This window comes from Microchirus variegatus, assembly GCF_963457635.1.
Source record: "Microchirus variegatus genome assembly, chromosome: 5".
In the NCBI taxonomy this organism is placed as follows: Eukaryota; Metazoa; Chordata; class Actinopteri; order Pleuronectiformes; family Soleidae; genus Microchirus; species Microchirus variegatus.
Window position 1 is genome coordinate 30,098,341 of NC_139806.1, and position 20,753 is coordinate 30,119,093.

The 20,753-nt window shown below is 43.1% G+C and overlaps 2 protein-coding genes across 2 annotated transcripts; one reads left to right on the forward strand and one right to left on the reverse strand.

Annotated features, from left to right (window-relative positions):
- Positions 1 to 1,995: 1,995 nt before the first annotated feature.
- On the forward strand, positions 1,996 to 11,339 carry LOC310926642 (trafficking protein particle complex subunit 14-like; the record flags this gene model as incomplete). The annotated part of the gene is made up of 13 exons (XM_083888821.1): positions 1,996 to 2,188; positions 3,786 to 4,129; positions 4,217 to 4,312; positions 5,050 to 5,179; positions 5,257 to 5,343; positions 5,878 to 5,998; positions 6,913 to 7,060; positions 7,140 to 7,222; positions 8,225 to 8,376; positions 9,303 to 9,439; positions 9,781 to 9,859; positions 10,052 to 10,166; positions 11,183 to 11,339. 13 exons carry the CDS (start codon positions 1,996 to 1,998, stop codon positions 11,337 to 11,339), a joined length of 1,842 nt encoding a protein of 613 aa, XP_083744947.1.
- A 1,691-nt stretch (positions 11,340 to 13,030) lies between these two features.
- Positions 13,031 to 17,390, reverse strand: LOC310927689 (polyunsaturated fatty acid lipoxygenase ALOX15B; the record flags this gene model as incomplete). The annotated part of the gene is made up of 14 exons (XM_083890060.1): positions 13,031 to 13,210; positions 13,323 to 13,493; positions 14,046 to 14,146; positions 14,238 to 14,353; positions 14,852 to 15,021; positions 15,104 to 15,190; positions 15,267 to 15,470; positions 15,535 to 15,678; positions 15,765 to 15,937; positions 16,010 to 16,125; positions 16,219 to 16,308; positions 16,401 to 16,482; positions 16,920 to 17,154; positions 17,235 to 17,390. The coding sequence occupies 14 exons, from the start codon at positions 17,388 to 17,390 to the stop codon at positions 13,031 to 13,033; spliced, it is 2,025 nt and encodes a 674-aa protein (XP_083746186.1).
- Between the last annotated feature and the right edge of the window lie 3,363 nt (positions 17,391 to 20,753).

Consider the following 20,753-nt stretch of genomic DNA (forward strand, 5'->3'; position numbering starts at 1 on the left):
ATTAATTAATTAATGATATAAAAAACATATTTTCGCCTGTATCTTCCAAAGTTTTGCAGGTATTGGCTTCAAATTTTGCATGGGCATCACATACCACCTGAGAATTATCCCTATCTTTGTAGCTTTATTATTAATTAGCAAATTAATTAATTTATTATGCTAAAAACACATTTTCGGCTTTATCTTCCAGGCTGATGGAGATATTGCCTTCAAATTTTGTACAATGATTCATGTAACAACTATCTACAAGTACAATCATTATTACTTTGGCTATGATTGGTAATAGTTACATAATAAGTTAACTGGTTAACTTATTAGTGAACACAGAAAAAATAGTTAAGGCATTTTTTCTTTATTATTGAGCTCATTTGGACACATTGAGGATATCATGGGTTTATTTAGCACTTATTCATAATATTTATTACATTATAATATAAATTTATTAATTATCATATAAAAAATAGTTAAGCCTCCATTTCTTTATTAATGCATTGAATGCAAAGTTTGAACATATTGTATGCTTTTTCATGAAATTGAATAAACATAGTGTATGCTTTTTCATGAAATTTGGACACTTTGAAGATATGGCGGGTGTGGTTAGCATTTTAATATTCATAATATTTAACAAGGTATAATACGTTAACTACTTTTATTAAAAACTAGAGAGAAATGTATGAGTTCAGGTATTCTGTGTTCAATATCGAGTTTATATGGATACTTTGAACATGTATAAAGTGTAGTCAGCATTATATCATAATATTTAACAGTTATTTTGTTGAATTTATTAATAATTAATTAAAACAGTTAGTGGCAGGTGCGAGTGCGTATACTTTGGGTATATTGGAAAGTTGAGGATTGGACAAGTTCGCGGATATACCCCTTGCTGTCGGCCCCCGACAGCGTAGGCTAGTTAACAGTATGAAAAGAGGATAATGTAATTTCTTAATTTGTTTTTATTAAAGAATACATTTCTGCTGCATTGTCCTGAATGAATACGATCATTTTATAATTATTTTTTGTTTTTAACATAAAATATAATTAATTAAATTAAAAAATAGCGGGTGAACGGAATGGGCTTTCGTAGAAATACTGTTGTTTTGTTCAAATTGTGGCTAAAATTAAATCAAACAAATCCAAGAAACTGTCATTTAATTTTATTTTAGTTAAATGTCATGTTATTATCAATACTATTATGTTTATATTATAATATAATACATTTGTATTGTAAAAAAAAAAAAAAAGGAGACATAAAAAGTCCTATTTGTGAGATAAAAAAAAAAGTCATGATATAAAAAGTCGAAATTATGAAATAAAAAGTAATAATTATGAAATAAAATGTCATAATTATCAGATAAAAAGTCACACTTGTGAGATTAAAAAAAGTAATGTTATAACAAGTCAAACGTATGATATAAAAAGTCATAATTATGAGATAAAAAGTCATAATTGTGAGATAAAAAAGTGCGCATACGCCTCAACGGTTTGTCAGGGTCCGATCTGTAACAATGAGAATTGTTGTCATTGTTCATGTTGTGCACGGACGTCTTAGAGAGACGGACCGGAAGTGGAAGTCAGAGAGTACGTGTTTACATCAAGGAGGATTTACATGCTACAGGTGCCGTATCTGTTGTGTTGAATTAAAGACAAAGTGAGAATACGGGAAAATGCTCTTCCGGGCAGTTTGTAGCGTCAGGAAACGACGAAGTGAAACACTTTAGTCCATCGCACAGTGTGTCATCTTAAATGAGGTAACACGTGACTTTAGCTGCACCGGATGTTAGACATCATCGTTATGTCTGTTCGTCCGTCGTTTAAAAGACTTGGACATCATTGCAGATTAAATATGTGGCCACTGAGAGGCGCTGTCGCGGCCGTTTCCCCACCTTTGTGTGCTTTTACTGTGAAGGCTCAGAGGCGGAAGTGTGTGTGTTCCATTGTTGTGTGTGTGGTCCAGCTGCTCAGCCTCCTCCCGTCGTCATGGTGCAGCAGCAGCGGATGATGATGATGATGGAGTCTCAGTGTGAATACTTCATGTATTTCCCGGCGGTTCCCATCACGGACCTGTCGGACCCGGCCCGGTACCGCACGCTGCCGCGGCGGAGCCACCTGTACCTGGGGGAGACGGTTCGGTTCCTGCTGGTGCTGCGTTGCAGAGACGCTGGAGCGACACCGACCGAGTGCGGGCCCGGTAAGAGAGGGGAGGGGAGGGGAGGGGACACCAGAAACCGTCGCCGATATTACATCACGGTTTTATAAAAAACGAAACAAAAACAACAACAAAATATCACGGTTTGAATCAGAACACAACAATAAAATATGGGTTTGTTTTGTGGCAGCCATTTTGACTCATTTAAGCAGCAAAAGCTCTGTTTAAAAAAATATATATATATAGTTATCACATTAAAAATGTCCGTAACCACAGCAAGCTAAATGGAACCCGAATATAATACCGTATCATGACTTAAATATCGTGATAATATCGTATTGTGACTTTAATATTGCGATGGTATCGTATCGTGGCGATAACGTATCGTGACTTAAATATCGTGATGATATGGTATAGTGACTTAAATGTCGTGATAATATCTTACAATGACAAACATTGTGATGATATCATATTGTATTGTGATGATATTGTAACATGACCTAAATATCATGATAATATCGTAATATGACTTAAATATCATGATAATATCGTATCGTGACTTAAATGTGATGATATCGTAACGTGACTTATATCATGATAATATCGTATCATGACTTAAATATCGGGATAATATTGTATTGTCACTTAAATATCATGATGATATCGTACCATGACTTAAATAACGTGATATTATCGTATCGTGATAATATTGTATCATGACTTAAATATCGGGATAATATCGTACCATGACAAATATTGTGATGATATTGTCACATGACTTAAATATCATGATAATATTGTAACATGACTTAATATCGTGGTAATATCGTATCGTGACTTAAATGTGATGATATCGTAACGTGACTTATATATCGTGATAATATCGTATAATGTGACTTAAATATCGGGGAAATATCGTATTGTCACTTAAATATCATGATGATATCGTACCATGACTTAAATAACGTGATATTATCGTATCGTGATAATATTGTATCATGACTTAAATATCGGGATAATATCGTACCATGACAAATATTGTGATGATATTGTAACATGACTTATATATCGTGATAATATCGTATTGTGACTTAAATATCGTGAAGATATCGTATCATGACTTAAATATCGTGATAATATCGTATCATGACTTAAATATCTGGATAATATCATATTGTCACTTAAATATCGTGACGATATCATACCATGACTTAAATATTGTGATATTATCTTATCGTGATATCGTATCATGACTTATATTTCATGATAATGTTGTACCATGACAAATATTGTGATGATATTGTAACATGACTTAAATATCATGATAATGTCGTAACATGACTTAAATATCGTGATAATATTGTAACATAACTTAAATCTCGTGATAATATCGTATCATGACAAATATCGTGATAATATCATACCATGACTTAAATATCGTGATAATATCGTATCATGACTTAAATATCGTGATGATATCGTATCATGACTTAAATATCTTGATGATATCGTATCATGACTTAAATATCTTGATGATATCGTATCATGACTTAAATATCGTGATATCGTATCATGACTGCTCATCATGTCCTCGGGGTAAATCTTTGCCTCATGTGTGTCCATGATGTCTTTCCTCCAGCAGGGGGCAGCGACGGCCCAGCAGCAGGCTTTGGGACGGAGTCGGCGAGCGGCCGTGCGTGGCGAGAGCTCGCCGGCTCGCTGTGCGCCGTGGCCAGCGTGAGTCCGGGCGAGAGCAGCCGTCACCGAGGAAACCACCACCAGTATCACCACGACTACCAGAGCAGCGGCGACGAGGCCAACGACGACGGCGAGGAGGACTACATTGCGGCGGCGGAGGCCGCCATCGCGGCGCTCGGCAGCAGGGTGGACTCTCGCTGCCGCAGCTTCAGGGACTGCAAACCACTGCTCATCCACAACTCGTCCGGGACGGCATCCAGGGAGTTCCGCAGGGCGCCGGTTCAGGTACGGCGGGAGTTCTTCAACCATTGGTCGCGTGTCCTCAAAGTGTCCTCAAAGTGTCTTCATTGATCGATTGTTTGTCCTCGTCAGTCTCCTCTGGACGAGCCGGTGGTTTTGACCGATGAAGTCATCTTCCCTCTCACCGTCTCCCTGGACAAACTTCCTGTCAGCACTCTGAAAGTCAAGGTCAGGAGAGGTCGTCTTTATTTTCACCGTTAGACGGACTTTAACAACAGGAAACTGACGTGTCGTGACTTAAATGTTGTGATAATATCGTATTGTGACTCAAATATCGTGATAATATCGTATCATGACTTAAATATCTTGATAATATCGTATTGTGACTTAAATATCATGATAATATCGTATTGTGACTTAAATATCGTGAAAATTCCGTATCCTGACTTAAATAGGATACGATATTTTCCTATCCTGTTTAAGGATAATATCGTATCATGACTCAAATATTGTGATAATATCGTGACTTATATCGTGACTTAAATATCTTGATAATATCGTATCATGACTCAAATGTCGTGATTATATCGTATTGTGACTTAAATATCGTGATAATATCGTATTGTGACTTAAATATCGTGAAAATTCTGTATCCTGACTAAAATAGGATACGATATTATCCTATTCTGTTTAAGGATAATATCGTATCATGACTCAAATGTCGTGATAATATCATAAAGTTACTTAAATATCATTATAATACTGTGTCATGACTTAAATGTCGTGATAATAATCATGACTTAAATATCGTGACAATATCATATTGTGATTTAAATATTGTGATGATATCGAGTGACACAAAATGACCACACGAGGCAGCAGAGGACCAGCGTTAGCTAAAATCAGTGATCTTCTCTGTGGGCTTTGGTGTGGGAGAGTGAGTACAGCTCTGTGTTTGTGTTCAGGTGATGGTCACTGTGTGGAAGAAGGAGGCGGAGAAGGCCGAGGTTCAGGAGCTGGGTTACCTGAGCGTCCTGCAGCAACGAGAGCCCACGCACACCTTCAGACACGACCTGAACACCTTCAAGGCTCAGGGTACGACACACGCACGCACACACACACACACACACACACACACACCAGGTGTTGACCCTCATCCTCTACGTCCACAGTCAGCACCACCCTCACCGTCCTCCCTCCACCGACTGTCCGCTGTAAGCAGATGACCGTCTCTGGGCGGCAGCTCACCGTCCTCAAAGGTAAAGAAATGTATTTATATACATATATATATATATATATATATATATATATATATACATATACAGTTAGGTCCATAAATATTGGGACATGGACACAGTTATTTATTTTGGCTCTATACACCACTACAGTGGATTTGAAATGAAATGAACAAGATGTGCTTTAACTGCACACTTTCAGCTTTAATTTGAGAGTATTTACATTCAAATCAAGTGAACGGTGTAGGAATTACAACACTTTCTATATGTGCCTCCCACTTTTTAGGGGACCAAAAGTAATGGGACAAACTAAACAATCATAAATCAAACTTTCATTGTTGTTGTTACAAATCCTTTGCAGTCAATTCCAGCCTGAAGTCTGAAGACATAGACATCACCAGACACTGGGTTTCATCCCTGGTGATGCGTTTAATTTCAAATCCATTGTAGTGGTGTATATAGCCAAAATAATAAGAACTGTGTCGATGTCCAAATATTTATGGACCTAACTGTATATATGTATATATTTACATATAAAATCAAATCTACTTCCTTCAGTGTTGAACGAGTCGTCTCAGGAGGACGTGAACGTCCGCGACGTTCGCATATTGCCGAACCTGAACGCCTCGTACCTTCCCATGATGCCCGACGGCTCCGTCCTCCTGGTGGACAACGTGTGGTACGTACACCGTACGACGCCTTAAAGTCAGTCCTGAGTCACAATGTGACTGAAGTAAAAGTACACTTAAAGTATTTGACATTGACTCCACTTCAGTATCAGCTCAGAGAGACTAAATACAGACCTTAATATCAACTCTTCTTCTTCTTCTGATTTTATTTGGTAACAAAGATATAGTTAGAGGAAATGTAGAAAAAGTACACCATTTATCCAGGAAATGGTGTAAAAGTACACAATCTATTCAGGAATTGAAGTAGAAGTATACCATTTATACAGGAAATGGAGTAGAAGTACACCATTTATTCAGGAAATGAAGTAGAAGTACACCATTTATTCAGGAAATGGAGTAGAAGTACACGCTCTAAAGTAAACAGTCTCTTCTACTTCTTCTCCTTGTCCCCTCGTCTTCTTTTCCTCTTGTCCTCTCGTCCTTGTCTTCTCTTCCTCTCGTCTTATCTTCTTGTACTCTCGTCCTCTTTTCCTCTCGTCCTCTTGTCTTCTCGTCCTCTCGTTCTCTTGTCTTCTCTTCCTCTCGTCCTCTTGCCCCCTCGTCTTCTTGTCCTCCTCCTCTTGTCTTCTCGTCCTTGTGTCCTCTTGTTGTCTTGTCCCCTCGTCCTCTTTTCCTCTCGTCCACTTGTCCTCTTTTCCTCTCGTCCACTTGTCCTCTTTTCCTCTTGTCCCCTCGTCCTCTTTTCCACTCGTTCCCTTGTCCTATTTTCCTCTCGTCCCCTCGTCCTCTTGTCCTCTTGTCCTCTTGTCCCATTGTCCTCTTGTCCTGTTTCCCTCTCGTCCTGTTTCCCCTCATCCTCTTGTCCCCTCGTTCCCTTGTCCTATTTTCCTCTCGTCCTCTTTCCCCTTGTCCCCTCGTCCTCTCATCCTCTTTCACCTTGTCCCCTCGTCCTCTCGTCCTGCAGTCATCAGTCTGGTGAGGTCGGCATGGCGTCCTTCTGCCGCGTGGACAGCGTGGCCTGCCGCCTTCCCAGCATGCTCGGCGCCTTGGAGGAGCACGACTTCCTGTTCCAGTTGCACCTGAACGACATGAAGCAGGACGACTCCAACGAGGTTCGCGCACCTTCTTTTTCTGTCTATTCCGGGGGTGGCGCCCTCTTGTGGTCACTGTGTGTGTTAACGTCTTTTTCAGGGGTTGGAGGTTCCTCTGGTCGCTGTGCTGCAGTGGTCAACTCCCAAGATGCCGTTCACCAACTGTATCTACACGCACTACAGGTGAAGTCTCAGGTTAATGTCCTCTGTCTCAGGTTAATGTCTCAGGTTAATGTCTCAGGTTAATGTCCTCTGTCTCAGGTTAATGTCCTCTGTCTCAGGTTAATGTCTCAGGTTAATGTCCTCTGTCTCAGGTTAATGTCCTCTGTCTCAGGTTAATGTTAATGTCCTTTGTCTAAGGTTATGTCCTCTGTCTCAGGCTAATGTCCTCTTATTCAGGTTATGTCCTCTGTCTCAGGTTATGTCCTCCGTCTCAGGTTAATGTTACTGTCCTCTGTCTCAGGTTAATATTAATGTCCTTTGTCTCAGGTTAATGTCCTTTGTCTCAGGTTAATGTCCTCTGTCTCAGGTTAATGTCCACTGTCTCCGGTTAATGTCCTCCGTCTCAGGATAATGTTACTGTCCTCTGTCTCAGGCTAATGTCCTCTGTCTCAGGTTATGTTCTCTGTCTCAGGTTAATGTCCTCTGTCTCAGGCTAATGTCCTCTGTCTCAGGCTAATGTCCTCTGTCTCAGGTTATGTCCTCTTTCTCAGGTTATGTCCTCTGTCTCAGGCTAATGTCCTCTGTCTCAGGCTAATGTCCTCTGTCTCAGGATAATGTTACTGTCCTCTGTCTCAGGCTAATGTCCTCTGTCTCAGGTTATGTCCTCTGTCTCAGGCTAATGTCCTCTATCTCAGGCTAATGTCCTCTGTCTCAGGTTATGTCCTCTGTCTCAGGCTAATGTCTGTCTCAGGTTATGTGCTCTGTCTCAGGCTAATGTCCTCTGTCTCAGGCTAATGTCTGTCTCAGGTTATGTGCTCTGTCTCAGGCTAATGTCCTCTGTCTCAGGTTAATGTCCTCTGTCTCAGGTTATGTCCTCTGTCTCAGGCTAATGTCCTCTGTCTCAGGTTAATGTCCTCTGTCTCAGGTTATGTCCTCTGTCTCAGGTTATGTCCTCTGTCTCAGGCTAGTGTCCTCTGTCTCAGGTTAATGTCCTCTGTCTCAGGTTAATGTCCTCTGTCTCAGGTTACCCAGCATCCGTCTGGACCAGCCTCGCTTCGTCATGACGGCGAGCTGTCCCAGCACCGTCAAGGTCAAGGAGCACTTCAAGGTCAAATACGTCCTGCTGAACAACCTGCAGGACTTCCTGGCCGTCCGTCTCGTCTGGACTCCAGAGGGTCAGTGAGTGTGAGACATGTGAGACATCTGTGAGTGTGAGACATGTGAGACATATGTGAGTGTGAGACATCTGTCTGTGGGACATCTGTGAGTGTGAGACATCTGTGAGTGTGAGACATCTTTGAGTGTGAGACATCTGTCTGTGGTACATCTGTGAGTGTGAGACATCTGTCTGTGGGACATCTGTGAGTGTGAGACATCTGTGAGTGTGAGACATCTGTGAGTGTGAGACATGTGAGACATCTGTGAGTGTGAGACATGTGAGACATCTGTCTGTGGGACATATGTGAGTGTGAGACATCTGTGAGTGTGAGACATCTGTCTGTTGGACATCTGTGAGTGTGAGACATCTGTCTGTGGGACATCTGTGAGTGTGAGACATGTGAGACATCTGTGAGTGTGAGACATCTGTCTGTGGTACATATGTGAGTGTGAGACATCTGTGAGTGTGAGACATGTGAGACATCTGAGACATCTGTGAGTGTGAGACATGTGAGACATCTGTGGGACATCTGTGAGTGTGAGACATCTGTCTGTGGGACATCGGTGAGTGTGAGACATCTGTGAGTGTGAGACATCTGTCTGTGGTACATATGTGAGTGTGAGACATCTGTGAGTGTGAGACATGTGAGACATCTGAGACATCTGTGAGTGTGAGACATGTGAGACATCTGTGGGACATCTGTGAGTGTGGGACATCTGTGAGTGTGGGACATCGGTGAGTGTGAGACATCTGTGAGTGTGAGACATCTGTCTGTGGGACATCAGTGTCTTGACCCTGACTCTGTGTGTGTGTGTGTGTGTGTGTGTGTGTGTGTGTGTGTGTGTGTGTGTGTGTGTGTGTGTGTGTGTGTGTGTGTGTGTGTGTGTGTGTGTGTGTGTGTGTGTGTGTGTGTGTGTGTGTGTGTGTGTGTGTGTGTGTCAGGTCGTGGTCAGGTGGAGGATGCAGCGTTGACATCTGTAGTGTGTCACACTCCGCTCAGTAACCTCGGTCACTGTCGTAAAGGAAGCACTTTGTCCTTCAGCGTCTCCTTTCAGGTCCTCAAACCTGGACTCTACGAGGTAACGTACGAGACCTTTTTAAAAATTTCCTAAATATCTGAATCACTTTTTGAAAAAGTCATCTCTTTCTGAAAATGTCCTTTTTTCGTTTTTAAATGTCCACACTTTTTGAAGAATGCCCTCACTCACTGAAAATGTCCTTTTTTTGAAGATGTCCACGCTTTTTGAAATGTCCTAACTTTTCTGAAAATGTCCTCCCTCTCTGAAAATGTCCTCATTAGAACGTGGACAAGTGTAAAACTGTGAATGTGAAGCTACTTCAGACAAAGTTGCATGATTATTCCCCTGTCCCCTGTCCCCTGTCTCCTGTCCCCTGTCCCCTGTCCCCTGTGTCTCTGCAGCTGAGTCAGCACATGAAGCTAAAGCTCCAGTTCACAGCTTCGGTCTCTAACCCTCCACCGGACGCTCGGCCGCTGTCGCGTAAGGATTCTTTGTTTATGCAGCTTAGCGTTGTCGTGGTTACCTGTGAAACGTTGTCGTGGTTACCTGTGAAACGTTGTCGTGGTTACCTGTGAAACGCTGTCGTGGTTACCTGTGAAACGTCGTGGTTACCTGTGAAACGTTGTCGTGGTTACCTGTGAAACGTTACGCTGTGATGTCTCTTTAACTCAGGTAAAAACAGTCCGTCCAGTCCGGCGTTCCGAGACCTGCTGGACCGGCACCAGGCCAGTCTGGGTCGATCTCAGTCCTTCTCCCATCAGCAGCCGTCCAGGTCCCACATCATGAGGTGAGTTACACACAGCACCAATGTACACTTTAGTCTGGTTTAGTCCTGGTTTAATCTGGTTTAACCACTGCTGCTGTTTTAATCACATCTGGTTTAGTCCAGTTTAACCACATCTGGTTTAGTCGAGTTATATTTACTCTGGTTTAACCACATGCGGTTTGGTTTGGTTTAGTTTTGTTTGGTTTAACCACATGTTGTTTAGTTAAGTCTGGTTTAACCACATGTGGTTTAGTTACGTCTGGTTTAGCCACATGCGGTTTGGTTGGGTTTGGTTTAACCCAATGTGATTTAGTTTAGTCTGGTTTTATCACATGTAGCTTAGTTTAGTCTGGTTTAACCACGTGGTTTGGTTTAGTTTAGTCTGGTTTAACCATATGTAGCTTAATTTAGTTTGGTTTAACCACACGTGGTTTAGTATAGTCTCGTTTAATCACATGTGGTTTTATTTAGTCTGGTTTAACCACATGTGGTTTAGTTTAGTATAGTCTGGTTTAACCACACATGGTTGGGTTTAGTTTAGTTTAGTCTGGTTTAAACACATGTGGTTTAGTTTAGTCTGGTTAAACCACATGTGGTTTGGTTTAGTTTTGTCTGGTTTAATCACATCTGGTTTAATTTAGTACGATTTAACCACATGTGGTTTAGTTTAGTTTAGTTTCGTCTGGTTTAACCACATGTAGCTTAGTTTAGTTTAGTCTGGTTAAACCACACATGGTTTAGTTTAGTCTGGTTTAATAACATGTGGTTTCGTTAAGTCTGTTTTAACCACATGTGGTTTAGTTTAGTATAGTCTGGTTTAACCACATGTAGCTTAGTTTAGTTTAGTCTGGTTTAACCACGTGCTTTAGTTTTGTCTGGTTTAATCACATCTGGTTTAATTTAGTCCGATTTAACCACATGTGGTTTGGTTTAGTTTAATTTCGTCTGGTTTAACCACATGTGGTGGTTTAATGTGATTTGAGCATGTCTAGTTTAGACCTGATCTGGTCTGGTCTGGTCTGGACTCTGTGTTTCAGGACGGGCAGTGCCATGGAGCGTCGGGCCATCACCCCCCCAGTGGGTTCCCCTGTGGGTCGACCGCTCTATCTGCCGCCGCAGGACAAGTCTCTGCTGTCGCTGGACAAGATCGCCAAGAGAGAGTGTAAAGTCCTGGTGGTGGATCCTGGCAGCTAGGGAGGAGAAGGCAAGGAGGAATAGAAGGGAACAGACAAGGAAGCAGAGAGGGGGAGGTTTTTATGACGGAAGAAAAGACTTTTGTTTTAATTAAAAAAAACATTTGAACCATTACCGTCAACAACCACAAAATGCCACCGGGGGGAGCAGGAGTCCCGGAAAGGAAAATGAAGGCAACCTGTAAAAGTTCACGTGTTATCAGGTTTACGTATTATTTAAAGGAACAGCACTGCGTTAATGAACGGCTAATCCACGACGTTATCGTCGATCGGAGAGATAAAGACAAAAGTGTCCGCCGGACAAATAATGACGCGTTCCATTTAGATCTGAAGTCGGAACTTTGAGTCACGTCACCTCATCCGGTGCTAGTCGTCGTTAGCAATGCCAGCCGATAACAACGGTCTAGTGTGTTTTTTTTTCATACACACAACAATTGAACAGTACTATGCAAATAATTTACTGTAAAAACAAATACGATCCAAGTGATTTTACCGTTCAAAGTCGCAGAGTGTTTGTACGAGCGGCAGCCATCTTGGAATCCCATGTTGGAGTTGGTGAAGTTTCTCCAAGGTTCCCAGTTGGAAAGTGGAGTTCAGGGGGCATTCCTGAACCCAGAGATTCCGAGTTCGGACTACATATGAAAATGCACCATTAATCCTTTTTTAGCTATTACATGCTAACAGTAAAAAGGCGAAGAGTGGTTGTACGAGTGGCAGCCATCTTGGAATCCTATGTCGGGGTTTGTGAGGTTTGGAATCAGAGTTCAGAGGGCATTCCTGACCCCAGAAATAGCGATTCCGGACTACATATGGAAACGCACCAATAATCCTCGGCTATTACAAGCTAGCAGTAAAAGTAGCAGAGTGTTTGTTTGAGTGGCAGCCATTTTGGAATTCGATTTTGGGGTTTGTGAGATTGGTCCGACATCTGGGCATCAACTGGATTGCACTGCACGCCACAGTAGTAACAGTATTGAAGCCCCACCCACACGCCTATGAAACCTTGAATAACGTTGAGGGGGCGGGGCTTATGACCCATGCTGCAGCCAGACCCCAGGGGGCACAAAAACACACAAAAACTGATTTCTTAAATTGCTTTTATTTATTGCAGGAAAGTCATGTCGTTTAAATCAGTATTAAATCACGTGTGATCGCGGTCGTTGGAGTTTGTGTTTACTGTTTCTGTTTCACTCCATGATCATCGTCCGTTTACTACACAAGCCTGAATAAACAGTGTTCAGTTACGCTAAAACCATGTGTGGTGGTGGTGTTGTTGTTGTTTGCGACGATCCCTTTAATCTGTTTTTGTCAAATTTAACCCTGTCCAGTTTGACCACATATGGTTTAGTCTGGTTTAACCACATATGGTTTAGTCTGGACTCGTGATTTCTGCTTTAACAGCTGTGGTTTAATCTGCTTTGACCAGATCTGGTTTAATCTCATTTAACCGCACCTGGTTTAATCTGGTTAGACCTTATCTGGTTTAGTCTGGTTTAACCACATCTGGATCTATCTGGTTTAACCGCATCTGGTTTAATCATCTTTGGTTTAGTCTGGTTTGAGTAAGGATCAACTTTTTCTGGTTTAATCTGCTTTAGTCCAATTTTAGGCTGTCCACTGTGTTCACATCTGGTTTAACCAGGTCTGGTTTAGTCTGGTTTGGTCTGGACTAATGATTTCCTCATGGTTTGTTCAGATGTTGATGCTGTTGTCAATACGTCGTGGACACAGATAAGGGTACGGCAGCTCCAGGTGACTGTTTCTCTCTGAAATGTCCTCAGAAATGGTCTCTAGTTCAGCCTGCACTTCCTCCAGCAGCCTGCGGTGGGCATCCTCCCTGAAGACGGCCTCCTTGTAGTGACACAGAGGAACCTGCAGGGGGAGAAAGACTTTTTTTAGTCAAACCCAAACCCAAACCCAAGCTTTTCTCGCGTGATTGGTCGTTTCTCTCCCGACACCACGGCGGTGGTGGGCGGAGCCTCACAAAGTCGGCGGCGAGCTGCGACAGCTGAGTCAGCACCGTAAGAACGCGAGAATTGGAGTTCACGTGTGGCAGAAAGGACACGAGGTCGTCCTCCGTCACCGAGCCTTTGACCTGCGGAGGAGGACGCATCATGGCGGGGGGACAGTTTGGGGTCCAGAGAGCAAAGTCCAGCTGGAGGACGGAGACAAACAAAAGTTTCTGTTTATCGACTTTATTCACGCTAAAACACAACCTCATAGTTTTCAAAATAAAAGCTGCAGTTTGTTTTTTCATGCTAAAATGCAACCTCGCATTCTTCAAAATAAAAGCCTTGGTTTCTGTTAGTCAACACTAAAACACCACCCAGCAATTTTCAGAATAAAAGTCAGTTTCTGTTTGTCCATGCTAAAACACAGTCCCAGATTTTTTAAAATAAAAATGTTCGCCTTTGTCCCCACAACCCAGCAATTTTCAAAGTAAAAGTGCCAGTTTCTGTTTGTCCATGGGTAAAACACACCTTCGCAGCATTCAAAATAAAAGTCTTAGTTTTTTTACACACTGCAACACAATCCTGCCACTTTCAAAATAAAAGCCAAAGTTTCTGTTTGTCCGTGTAACCCAGCGATTTTCAAAATAAAAGCCTTGGTTTCAGTTGGTCCATGCTAATACGAAATAAATGTCCACAGTTTTTAGAGTAAAAGCCTAATTTTCTGTTCATCACGTGGACTTCCTGCTGTGACTCACCTGAGAGAAGTTGACGGCGGCGTGCTGAGCCGAACACGTGTAGATGATCATGGTGACGTACGTGGAAACTTCGGCTTTGCTGTCGAAGACCCGAGGGAAACCTGAGGGACAATGTCAGGAGACGTTGACGACCTGGCTCGTCTGCCATTTTAACATCGTTTTTTTTTTTTTTCTTAAGAAAAACAAACGCACCTGCGCCGCGTGTGAAGCCATGAGCGTTGATGTCATCGAGCCAGTGTTGAAGCTCAGAGTCTTTCTGCGCGTCGTCGTCTGTGCGATAATACAGGTCCACCCAGCTGACCACGAACCTACCACACACACACACACAGGGTCTGGTTTTCATGACGACAAGAGGGCGGCATTGACTTTGATACATTTTTGACAAACGTCCTCCATCAGTGTTGCGGCGCTTCTAGAAAACCAACTTGGTCTGCATCAGATTGAACCCAGATCTCCTGGCGAGCTTTGGATCTGGGGTCTAAAGCCGTGTTCCCATCGAGTGGAACGGTTCGGTTTGGTACGGTATATGCATTTCTTTGTTTACATTCGGAATGGTACCAAAATAACCAGCCCCAACCGTTCCATTCTTTGGCACCCTTACCAAAGTGAAATGGTACGGTTTGGCGACAGAACAACGCCACTCCCCTGTGGACCGGTGTGTCTTCGACATCATCTTGTTGAGACCTACCAAGTAAAGGTACTGATCGCAGACCCAGGACGCCAAGGGTTCACTCCTCTTTCGTTAGCCTACCATCTTTTCAGCCTTAAAATATAATAATGTATGTTAAGGGGACTTGTTTGTTTACCTGTGCAGTGCGCGCCAGACTCTCAGTGCGTCCTGAGCGTAGTAGCTCTGCGGCAGCTTGTCCACACCGCGGTCCGACAAGTCCTCTGGGACGCACAGGGAGTGGTAACGGATCATCTTTGAAGCCCGGGACAAGACCACAGGTATCGCTTTGAGACCGCAACCCACCATCTGAAGGGAGGAGACAGGATTGTCCACAACCCGACAACCCACATGCCAATCTTGTTGTCCTACTAAACCCTTAGCGTGATACCTTATCGAACAACCCGTCAGCAGCGAGTAGCAACGTTCTGGCCTGGAGATTAATCTGAAGTGACGGCCTGACGTGCGGCATCAGCAGCTGAGCATCAATCAGAGGAGAGACAAGATGAGTGTTCCGTGTTGTGCGAGCGTGTGATTGTGAACCGAGGGCGAACCTGGTGCAGTGGGTGGACGTCGGGCAGCTGCCTCAGTGTTGCCACACAAAACAGTTCTGCCATCATGTGAGTTCTCAGGTAGTGCGAAATCAGCTGGTGATACTGGAAGTCTGCGCTGTGCACCCAAATCTTAGCCAACAGCCAATCACAGCCGGGGTCAGAGGGCAGGAAGACCGGAGTCTCGGGACCCGGAGTCTGCTGCAACTGAAGCGGTCAGTGCTAACGATGTTTCGCAAAACACGGAACTGTCCCTTTAGCTTTGACTCACCTGGATGGCGATGGGGACGAGCTGCTGCCGCTGGTTCAGGTGCAGCAGGCAGAGCGGCGCCGACACGAACGTCTGTCTCCCGTTGACGACGTTGGCAGGGACGCCGTCCAAAACCTCGTAGTCCAGCAGATACATGTGTCCACTCTGGGGACAGAGGACAGAGGGCGAGGACGACGAGAAGACAACAACAACAACAACAACAACAACATGTTACGGTCCTGCGTGCACACCTGCAGCTCCCGCTCCAGGGAGGAGCCTTCAGGCAGGAACGGGCGGAGCATGTCAGGAGTGACGGACAGGTGCGGAGGGAGGAGGCGGATCTGACGCAGCAGCAAGGGGTTAGCGCCGTTGATGCACTGGTGTCCAAAATACCAGTCGTCCGTCCAGTGACCCCTGACCTTCTCTGACACAAGTAAACAAAAGGTCAGCCGACACACACTTATGTTTGTTTGTTTGTTTGTTTGTTGTGTCTCACTGGCGATGTCGTTGTTGTGTCCACTGTGGACAAACATGGCGTCGATCTCTGAGAAACTGGCCCAGGCCTGGACTCGTCCGGCGAAGCCTTTCAGGTAGTGGACGTTCAGGTGTTGACTGAGGACAAAGACAGAGGAATAAATTCTAACAATAGGCGGTGACTCGACAGCGCCACCTGCCTGACGCTGACACTCAGAGACGCAAAATCACCTTGTCCTGGAGAAGCTGAGGTTCGGTCCCAGCTCTGACAGTGTCTTCATGTCCACACAGTGTGGAGCTCCGTCCACAAACAGACGCCATCTGTGAAGACGAACCGAAAACGCAGCGGCTGATCGTTCCCATTGATCGGTGATCGGTGATCGGTGATCGCTTACTTTCACCTGTCAAATTACCTGATGGTCTTCTGTCGATGCCCCAGCTGCTCCAGTCTCTGCTGCTTCAGCTTGTCCTCTGTCTCGTCCATCAGGAGACACACTGGAGACACCGACAACTGTGAGTTTATGAGCTGCCACCAGGGGTCACAACACTTGTAAACCACTCACTCTCCCGCACCAAAGCCCATAGAGAAAATCAGTGATTTTAGCTCACAGGGACACAGGAGCTGCTGGTCGACTGCTGCCTCGTGTGGTCACTTTGTGCCACTGAGGTCAATCTGAACAAACATTTTTAAAAGCCGAATTTTTTAAAATAACACATTTAAACTTTCTGATGGAGGCAGCAGTGGATCAACAACTCCTGTGAACTTCCTGTGTGCTATACTGTTAAAATCACTGGTTTTCTCTATGGGCTTTGGTGTGGGAGACAACGTCAACATCATTCAATGCTTCTCCTTTGCTGCCACCTGCTGGAATGAAGTGGAACAAGCAGCCAAACAGTCTGAAGGAAACCTTTAAAAAAAAAAATTAAATTACACTTTCCGCTCCGCAGCTCCACGTCGCCATCTCCTGTTTGCAGCCACCTGTCACAGTGGAACACCTGCGTCTCTGCGTCCTCAGGTCGTGACCCCGGGCTCTCGGGCTGCCGTCGGACCTCCACGTGGCTGCAGTGCCAGTCCAGGTTTGGGAATCCAGGCCGGACCTGGAGCCGGAGCCGGACCAGAACTAGGCGACCCAGAGAAGCGTCGGTCTGGACCAGTACTGGACAAGTCTGAGAGGAGAGACAAAGTTTTGTTTGGTTTTGTTTTGTTTTGTTTTGTTTTGTTTGTTTTGCTTGAGGGAAAAACTCACAGATCCAGGCAGGAGGTGGTGCCCGCCCTCGTTCACTCTGGTGAGCGGAGTCTCTCCCTGTGAGCCAATCAGGCTGAGCCACAGGTGACTGAAGGTTCCACTGGTGGCAGCAGGTGAGGTGTGAACGCTCACTTCAAACTCCTGACGGGAGGCCATGGTGTCACCTGGATATGAACGCCACCTGGTGACCGAAACGTGACATCAACCACGGCTCCAGGTGTCCCCAGGTGTCTGTCCGCACTTTTCGTGTCCACACACTTATTTATTTATTTACATTTAATGACCATAGAGGGGCCACCTGCAGTCCCGTCACGGCCCAGGAGGGGGCCGCGGCCCACACTCTGGGACTCTGTGGTTCTGAGGAGCTCATTTGTTTTTGTGCTCGCTGATAAATTTGATTTGGAAATTAGGTAAAAAAAAAAAAACTCATACAAAGAAACAGTTCACCCTTTCATCCTCACACACACACACACACACACACACACACACACACATACTTTTATGGTGTGTTTATGGTTAAAATCGCTTTTATATTTGTGTTATTGCACGTGATAAATACACTCATTATCGCTTTTGTGATTATTCGAAATGTGTGTGTCTTCCGTCTCGAACCCTGTACGTCGCAAACGTTGCCATGACTACATTGTGTTTAAAATTCATCATCTTATTTGTGTTGTTGTTTTTGTTTGTTTTTGTTTGTTTTAACCCGAGAATGAAGAAAACGTTGAGCTCACCTGCAGATGAAACACCTCCTCTGGTGAGTGACTGTGACGAATGGAACAGCTTTACTTCCTCTCTGCAGATAGCTCTCTAAAAAAAGACTGTATATACAGTATATAACCACTAGGTGGGGCGCGTGGCTGCATTGAGGTTCCATAGTGTAGTGGTTATCACGTCTGCTTTACACGCAGAAGGTCCTGGGTTCGAGCCCCAGTGGAACCACAGCTTTTTGTTCGTGTTTTTCAAGATTTTGTGAGGATGATGTGTATGGAGGACGGCCGTTCCACAAAAGTAGGATAAGGGATTAAGCAGGATTATGACATAAGTTACCATGGAGATTTATCCTGTGGCGTTAGCCTGGTCTGGAGCAGGTTAAGTTCCAGGATTTATTAAATCTCATCCCTCATCTCAGCAGCAGTCACCACAAATGTAAACTAATAGTTATTCCACTGTCCACTACACTATGTTTTCACATTCAACTATACCCACTGTCATTATCTAAACATTTGAAATCAAGGATAACAATAATTCAAAAATAATTAATAATAATTTTATATTTATACACACGATAGAAATATAAAAACACATCAAAGAGTAACACGACGCTGCTTTATTGAATAAGGATACATCAAAGCAAGCAAATCAGCTCCTTTGAAAACTGAACTCTGTCTCTGCAAAGACATAAATTATGCACCAATTCAAAGAATATTATAGAACATAAGAATATTATAGAACATAAGAATGAATGCACATTAAAAGGTCTGTATATAATACACGCACACACACGCACACCACACACGCGCTCACACACACAAAGTGTATTTTACAATCTAAAGGAAGTGACATTTACGCATTTTCACTCACAATTTCAACTCATTATCAAAGTGCAACTACGTTATCGGTGATGTTAAATAACTTTTTGGATCGTAAATGTGACGGTTTCGTCGGAGGAATTGACGTGTATTTCCGCACTACATATGCATTCAGGCGATCAGTTTTTCTCGTTGGTTTATTATCGTGTTTCATTTCTTTTTGATTTGGTCTGTCACTTCCTCCATGAGGATTTCAGCCACCGAGGACGAAAAGAACGCCGCAGTTGTCATGGTGAATCTGAGAATCTGTGATCGACAGCGAGGTCTATTTGAGGAAGCTGTGTACACGCACTGATCCAGGATTGGTTTCACCTGGCTTGATGAATCCGTGTCTGATCATCCTGGCTCGGTCTTTGTGTAACCAACTGAGCCTGGACACGCTTGTTTTGGATTCGTTGAACCAGGCTCAATCATTCATCCTGGATATCTGAATCCTACTTTTGTGGAACGGCCCGGACACATCAATAGATAAATAAATAAATAAATACAGGAATAAATACAAGGGTAAATAATAACAGGAATAAAAGTAAAGCATTTAGGCATTTATTTATTTCTGTATTTATTTATTCATGCATTTATTGATGTATGTATGTATGTATTTATTTTTGCATTTATTTATGTATCTATTTGTTTATTCCTGTCTTTATTCATTTATTTATTGATATATCCGGTTTCGTCCTCCATATGAGACCTGACAAATCAATCAATCAATAAATAATTACTGGAATAAATAAATGCTTTATATTTATTTCTACATTTCTGTATTTATTTAAATAAATAAATAAAGGAATACATGTAAAGCATTTATGCATTTCTGTATATATTTATCATTAACATATGGACACAGAAAAAAAAAGTATTTATTTAAATATATAAATACCGGAATAAATGTAAAGCTTTTATTTATTTATGCATTTATTAATTTATTGATTTCTGTATTTATTTGTCATTTTACATTTATTTATGTATTTATCTATTTATTTATATGTCAGGTCTCGTCCTCCACGTCCTCCATAGAAACGTTAACGTTCGTTTCAAAAACGTAGCGCTGCGTGCTTTCACCGCGTCGAGATCCAAAACAGATGGAGATGCCGGGGATTGAACCCGGGACCTCATACATGCGAAGCACGCGCTCTACCACTGAGCTACATCCCCACGATATCGAGGTTGGGCCGGTGTGTGGATATTTATATGAGCAACAGACATGAGCGTCATGTCAGGAAGTGTCAATTAGTACGATACGGATTAAATATCGCGAGAACTCTTCATATCTCCGCCAATCAGACAATCGGAAGTGTCAATTAGTACGATACGGAGTAAATATCGCAAGAACTCTTCATATCTCCGCCAATCAGACAATCGGAAGTGTCAATTAGTACGATACGGAGTAAATATCGCTAGAACTCTTCATATCTCCGCCAATCAGACAATCGGAAGTGTCAATTAGTACGATACGAAGTAAATATCGCGAGAACTCTTCATATCTCCGCCAATCAGACAATCAGAGGTCAAGTTTTGCGGCCGGTATTCTTCCGCAAGGTGTTTGGATGCGGTCGCGGGACGCGCAGTGATACACGGTGCCCGTTTACTGCTGTTTTTCGAGGTCAGCATTACGATAAATGCGTGGAAACGGCGTATGGAAACAGCGTATTTACTTCCGGTCCGGATAACTTCATAATAAAGGTATTAAAACGGTGAACTATAATTCTAACAGATTTTGAATAAAACATGTTCCATTCCAGTGTTTCATCCGCCCATGATGAATAAAAAAGATCAAAGTATCTTTACTCTACTACTGTGTGGAGAAATTTCAAAATAAAAGTCCATATTTTCCAAGTGGCATAATCGGCCACATTTGAGCTACTGTAAAAATATTTTGCACAATAATTCCTGGCTATGGATGGTATCTCTGTCTTCTACACATTTA